The 7500-nt window shown below is 41.6% G+C and overlaps 1 protein-coding gene across 1 annotated transcript in view; it reads right to left on the bottom strand.

Annotated features, from left to right (window-relative positions):
* The window catches only part of Atg2 (Autophagy-related 2), a 7010-nt gene extending 53 nt beyond the window's left edge, over nt 1-6957 (bottom strand). The window contains exon 1 of the mRNA XM_043012309.2: nt 1-6957. This exon is cut by the window's left edge and continues 53 nt beyond it. Coding sequence (XP_042868243.1) covers nt 1-6499 — 6499 coding nt within the window. The 5' untranslated portion in view covers nt 6500-6957.
* Between the last annotated feature and the right edge of the window lie 543 nt (nt 6958-7500).

The raw sequence follows: 7500 nt of genomic DNA, 5'->3' as shown, positions 1-7500 counted from the left end.
TCTTCATCCCACCTAATACTGTGCCAGCTGCCTCAGATGCTAAAATGATTGGCTGCACCATAGAAGGAGGGATCTGCCTCAACACTCCTCCAATTGCACCAGACACACCCTTGTGTTGATGCTCCTGTGAAGCTGCTTGTACTATTGCTGTGGCAGTATCACCAATGCCCTCACGAACAAGGCTATAAGCTGTGGTGACCCCTTCGCGTATGTCTTGTGGTTGTCCACCTCGCATTCTATACCTGTGGCGCACACTCGGTCCAGATGAAACCATGTCATACATTGTCTCTGCTGCTGACTGAATGCATCCCACAAACCTTCCTGTTAAATCAAGAGCAGCATGAGCTGATGAAGTGGTGAAAGCCGAAGTTCCTCGTTGGAGTCCACGCATCACCCGTCCATCTTTCTGGTACTGTTCAATTGGCAACAGGAACAAATCCCTAACACCTCCAACCAGTTTGCTCACAGAGTGCATGGGCCCAACACCACCTAGGACTGATGGAAGCTGATTACGTCTTATATCATTCATCCATTCACTGCTGATGTGATGTATCAACTTGTCCATACCTAAAAGACCAGATTTATGAACAATGCTCTTCAAAGTAATCTCTGACTGATTAAGTTGACCAAGTCCTATGAGGAGTCCTGCAAGTGGCCCATACTGTGAATTAATATCAACATGCTTTCCATGGTAATCTATTTTGATTGGCACATCTGGTGAGAAAATAAATGATTTGAAATATGGAGGAGCATTCTCATCCATTTTACTGTACTCTTCTTCAGCTTCCGACACTGGCGATTTTTCTTCTAAATTCACAAGGAGTTGCTGATCTTCAGCCAAATTAAGTTGAGCAGCTTGATTAAGGTTTACAGTCATAATGGGTGCCTGAACTTGAGTTGTGGACTGTGGCCTCTCTTCTTCTCCAATGTCTCCATCTGTATCTGAAGCTAAAAGTTCTTCAAAGAATTGGAAGAGGAAAAGAAGAGCATCTTGATCTATATGTAGTCTGATAGGTTGTAGTGATATCTTGAGACTGGTTTCTTGAGGACCATGTTGGCCATCAGGTCTTGCAGTGAGAGCTTTCACTTGTACCATATTTGCATGAGCTTGTCGTGGACATGTTTCAGAAGAAAACTGATAAAGGAATTTGTTGATTTTGGAAGAGACAAGTCGATCCCTAATTTCTACATCATGAATTAGAAGCACATTTCTTGTTGCCTGCTGTGCACTCTCAGGGTAGATCTCATGCTGGAACCGAACCTTGCTGAGTTGCAATTCTAGGAGCGTGTCATGCTTTCTCCCTGGTCCTCCCGATGCCTGCCATACCATATGACTTCGCTGCTGTGGACTCTGAGGTGGTGACTTCTTGAACATATTCGGAGAGGTATGACCTGCTGAAAATTGCACTTCTCCAGCACGCATTGTCACTGAGGGTTCTACTGAGACGTAGCCTACTTTTGGTGAAGGAGCATTTGATGATGAATATGCCCCACTACCACTCTCTGGATTGCCATTTGAGTCATTGATTGTAACTCTTCTTGGTTTGGCTGTGGCAGCATGAGAAACAGTCTTAAAATCTGATCCACCATAAATGTGCCACACAACACTTAACTCCTTAAGAGTATACTTCATTATAGCAGAAGGGAAATGTTTTGGTGCCTTTAGCTGATCAACTTTGCCAAGAGGGATAGTAAAGTGGTTATCCATAATAATTATAGGATCCTGTGTTAAGAGCCTGACTTGTGGCTCTCCTGATGGAGACTTAATACCTGTGCCAGGAGCATCATCAAGAATGCAAAACTCCTCATCTGTCCCAGAACTACATTCCTCAAATGGATTATCTGAAGGTTCTTTGAGAGCTTCCTTGAGTGCGGACTCTGTGTCTGAGAGTTCACCTTCCACTGGCAGCACTTCCTCTGTCTTATGTGTGTCCTTCTGCGAGGCTTGAGCAGCAGCTGCAAGACGTTTCAGATTGTCATCTGGGAAGAAGAACATCTCTACACCCTTCTTTAGATAAAGATTAGGATCATTTTCATCATCCTCACATGATGATGTTGAAGGAGTTGATTCAATCATTGCATCATCCATCATCCCTCTCACCATCTCAAGCTGGTGAGAATCATTTTCCTTGAGACGTGGGTTGAAAATGGTTTCTTGCATCTCTGATGGTCTCATAGTGGCACACTCACTAGATGGTGAAGATGCAACACTTACTGGGCTTGTAACTGGGGGAATAACTGTTGTATCTGTGGTAACAGATGCCTCTAGAGTCAAATCTCCATCACTTGCTAAGTAAATCAAAAGCTCTAACAGGGATTTGCAAGAATCTGCACATGTGCGTATGTGAATCACGTTATTGGAAGCAACCAAATCAACTTTTGGTTTCTTTTCCTTTAAGTCTTCAACCATCCGTAAACACAGTTCAAAGACTCCTAAATCTGCCACACAGATATAGTCCTTTCTTAGGTCAATGCTTCGTAAAGAAAGTTTGTCAGAGAGGAAAAGGGCAGCATCTTCAATGATGAAATGAAGAACGTTAGTGTCACTGGATATAGTTAAATTGCTTGATATTGAGCAAGCATCAACTGTAAGAACTGTTCTTAACGGCAAGTGAAGTGGACGATAATCCAGAGCACAACCCCATAAATGGAAATTCATCTCAGTGACAACATCAGGAAGCACATAGCCAGCTACAGGATAGTCTTGAACATCAAACATATCCATCATCTGGGTAACCCAACTCTCAGGGCTGGTACACATGTAGTGACGGAGAGTGGTCCCACGAACACATCCAGAGAAGATTATAGTCTTCAAATTTCGAGTCAAGTCAAAATCCATTTGTAAAGCTATACTTACTTGATCTTGGTAGTCCTCATTCTTTATCACTCCGGCTCCTAGTTTAGTTATTACTCCTGGATCATTTGGGTACACTATAGCATCTAAGCGCGAAGTGGAGAGGGGATTTTCTGGATCAAGGAAAACTGGTCGATCTGGTGTGATGTTTGCAGCTTTGTGGTATATATATGCTTTTTCTGACCAAATGCAAGTGTAACCAAGGTCTGGGCTTCCTTGATAACCTACAGCTGCAAATATTGTTCCCTGGTCTAAGATGAGCATTACTTCCCCATGCTGCCCTGGAAGCACACAGTTCTTTGCATCTCTATATGGAGTTCTCAAACTAGCAACTGCATGGCCCATTGTGAGCTTAAATGCAACAAGAGTTTGCTTTTTGTTCTTATTTTGTTCCTGTTGTTGTTGCTGCTGTTGCTTCAGTCTCTGTCTTGCTTTGTGTTCATAAACTGAATAAAACTGGGATTCCCCTTCCTCTTCACTATCACTACCATCATTATTGGACGAAGTGCACATAGTAAACTGAGTTGTACTTTGATATATACTCTCATTCATAAACACTGAGGCCAAGTCTAAGCCTCCTTGAGCAGCACCTATATTACGAGTGGTGTGGCTTACTGGCTTTGGAGCAGATGGCTCCCAAAGCAGTAAATCAGTCACTAATCTGTTATACACAACTTCATAGATATGCTTAGAAGGCAAAATTAACTGGACATCTGGCAAGTGAATGTCTATGTGCAGCTGCACATTCTTCAAAGTATTCTCCATAAACTCCAGAACTTCCTCCTTATCTGCTGGGATGGTAAGCTCTTCTGCTTGGCCATCACCAGGCTGCTGGGAAGCAACTTTCCTTCGACTGAAGGGACTGGGGTCTGTCTCACTTACTTCCTCTAAAAATCCCATCATAGATTTTGCCATGATATTTTCTTGTCTTGGAGCTTCTTCTTCTAATGATGTCCATGGCTGAGTTGGGTGTGCCATAATGACAACTCGTGGAGGATCAAATCCTCTTTCTGAACCTCTGCTTGAGCTTGCCCGCACCAAGGATATTGGTGCATCTTCTTCCCTTTCTTGGAAAAGTACATGAATGTCACCACTACGCACTTCATAGGAACTATAGGGCATGTATGGATCTATGGTAGTAACAAACTCAAAATCCTGCAATACCAAAGACAGAATATCTTTTCTGACATTTCTTTTCCACCAAGGAACCCTATCCATATTGGAAGTGGGTCGTAAATCAGGTATTGGGAATCTAAGCTTCACTGTCAAAGACGAAGAAGATACTTTGACGTGGACACGTGTCTCAGGGTGTAGAGTTGCATCATCTAAAGTCTGTTTGAAGCAAGCTTGATTATTTATATAACTTGGGGGTAGTTCTGGAGAGAAAGTTTCTTCTGTTGCTTTTGTGCACACCTGTTGTCTATTGATAAGAGCAGATATGCGATCTACAATAGACATATCAATCTCTGATACACAATCACCTAAATTAACTTTGATGTCTAATTTTGGTGTACTCATCCTCCTAGTTCTCCCCATGGCAGTCATATTCTGGGACTGTGAGATCTGCACTCTAAGCTTTGGTTCAACAGTACCTCCATAGATGGCCTCAGTGGTTGGTTCTTTTAAAGTCTCCTTGAAAGTTAGCAGTTCAGAATATTCTACCTTTGCTGGAGATACCGATGAATCCACAAGGCACTCAAGAATTTCAGCACAACCAAGAGACATGTTCACACTCATTTCCCATCTATTTGCAAGGCTCTTCTCACTACCTTCAACTGTCAAAGGAGCTGCCATAAATCTTAAATGATTGATCTGACAAGCCTCAGCAAATTTTTGCTTGGCCTCATGGAAAGCACCATAGCTATAACCTGATAATCCATGTACACCAAGTATAGAAAAAAAATCTTCTGACTTAGCTTGCATTTCAGCAACTGAGGCTTTTGACACCATGTTTGAATTGTCAAGTGATGGTGTCAAGATATCCTCATGAAGCACAACAGCTGCCAAGCTACTAACCTGGACACGGAAATGGGTCACTACGGCAGAGGGGTCATCCATGAGTTTACTACCATGTTCATTTTTCTTCTTACTTGATCCCCCTATTGCATGATCACCCATCATGACACCCACACCTGTGTACCGGAAGGAGGGTGTAGTTGAGGCTCCAACAGTAGCAGACTTCACAGTGCTACCCGACATATTTGAGCCGAAAGAACTTTCCATGTCAGAGCAGCCTGAGAGCTGACTACTAGTCATATTTCTCATAACTCCTGGACCACTACTCATCGGTACAAATTCATCATCACTGTCTTCTAATGGTGTCACAGACCAACCCTGATGAAGATTGAGAGCTTGACTTGCCACAGTATTTGAACGAAGTTCTTTTCGAAGCTCACTCTCAACTTTACGGAAATCATGTGGGTCCATTGGTTTCTGCTTAGTACGCATCATACCTGGAGTCTGTGAATCAAGATCAATTTTATCTGGTGATGCTATGCCCTCTGATAACTCCATTAGTAAATGAATTTGTCTAGGTGAAAGAAACATAATTAGAGATCCACAATTCATTCGTAGGTCAACTTTTGGACCCATTACATCAGCTTGTTTAAGTTTCAAGCTGATTTCCTGAGAGCCTGTCAGCTTTGCAAATAGAATAGGCTCCATTGGGATGCTTGCATTGGTAATCAGTTTCTTCAGTGTTTTCTCATGATTGTACTCAAATTCTTTACCTTCTGTTGGAGATGTATCAGCTGTCTTATAAGAATCGCCAGATCCTGACACCTTAGATCCACCTGATTCTGGTGATGAATTAGAATCAGAAGTTACTACAATTCCGGACTTTGCCATTGTTTTACTCTTAGCTGGAAATTCATCAGTGTACATAGTAAGTCCTTCAATATGAAATTTCTTAGATGCAAATGCAGGCTGCTCATACCCTGTTCGACATGATTCAGAAGTTGGAGTGGTTTTACCAAGACCTGCCTCATCAAAATAATCCACTTTCTTGATCCGAACTTCCAAGGACACTCCTGACTGACTACCTTTTGGGGTGTGTTCTAATCTAATGGTTATGTCTAGGAAGCGGACCTTAATTCGATTAAGTACAGTATCTATTGCCTGTGCAAAATGTTCGATGCCCTCAATCATCTGACTAGAATCTTTACCTACAGGGTCCTCCATTTCACTCTCTTCTTCATGATGATTAAGGCACTCCTGAGCAATTTGCATGGATGTTGTCATACTCATACTCTCGATCATGGAATCTACCATAGATACATCCTCAGACCTTTGTTTGGGCTCGATGGTCACCATCAGCCCAGACACCTCCACAAAGCAACTTTCCGATAGCAGAGCATGCCATGGAACAGACACACATATTTCACCAATATAACCATCCACAAACTTTACGGGGAGATTTAACTGGTCAGCGACTTCATTTAAGGCAGCCACATCCAAAGTCAACTCCTTTATGGCTCCTGTTCCATTGTACAAATCCACTGTCAGCTGATCAAGGGACAGCTTTTCTTCCAGGAACTGCCCCACATATCTTTGTAACAGGTATCTTATTGCCCTTTTCTTGATGGCATCCGACCAAGGGAAGTACCAGGGCATTTTAGATATAGTCTCTAGTCCCAAACGTAACATTTTGGCTATTTTCTACTCTCCATGGTGTAAGATTCTCTTTGTTGAACTACGTCGCAGGTAAACAAGGTTGCTGCTGCGTCAGGACACCAACGTTACAGCCGTCTTGTGTTACGGCGCCACATACAAAACTTAATATATTAACCTATAGTTCTCTAATAAAATAGCAAAAAACACATACGTAAAAATACAAGGTACACATTGAAACTACTGAATATTTCGCTTTGTCAAACTAAAACCATTAACAACAATTTCTGTCTATTTCTTGCTCTTTAAAATGTAACCCGGATTTAAAGATCTTTCAAAGCCAAACAACAGCTGGGTTCCAATACTATTTCTTGGATCAATCAGCTGATCTGGGAATCATATGTAATATCGCACTATTGTCAGCTTGCACACAGAGCATGACAGATAATTATGGCACGTAATGCATCTACGGCTGGACGCTGTTCTGGGGAAAACTTCACGTGAACAACAAGCTTCTGCGTATGTGCGTTTTGGTTACCTACCTCGGACAAAGCTTGTACTCCTCCTTCCGCTTTACCCGACTGATTTAGGGACGCATGTGCGTTTATTTTTCTAGTGGTATTTTCATCATCTAATTACATTGTGTGAAAATGAATAATTGAATATTTATCATATATTTAGGAGCTGAAAATAACACTAGGTAATTCAAAGATTATTGTTCTCTGCACATTTGCTTTGCTGCTTGTTATGTTATTTTTTAACACAGGAAATCAATATTGTAGTCAACTACCACTCTGACATTTTATCAGTTGTAAATTCTTATAAAGAGCAGTCATTTCCAAACCCTCAGATATTTCGGAATTTATAAAATGTATGACAAAGGTAAATTTGCAAATGAATTCAAGGTGAACTATTTGAAATATTATTTATTTACTTTTGGCTAGTTATTGGATGGTTATTCGGGCTTCACCCAGAGTTGTCATTTCCATTATTTTCACCGCGTACATTGCCAATCTATTTCCTTGTTTTGCGAGAAT

The sequence above is a fragment of the Penaeus japonicus genome, unplaced genomic scaffold, assembly GCF_977035675.1.
Source record: "Penaeus japonicus unplaced genomic scaffold, GWHDUDI00000001_assembly GWHDUDI00000023, whole genome shotgun sequence".
Taxonomy (NCBI): Eukaryota; Metazoa; Arthropoda; class Malacostraca; order Decapoda; family Penaeidae; genus Penaeus; species Penaeus japonicus.
This window is presented reverse-complemented; position numbering and strand designations above follow the sequence as displayed.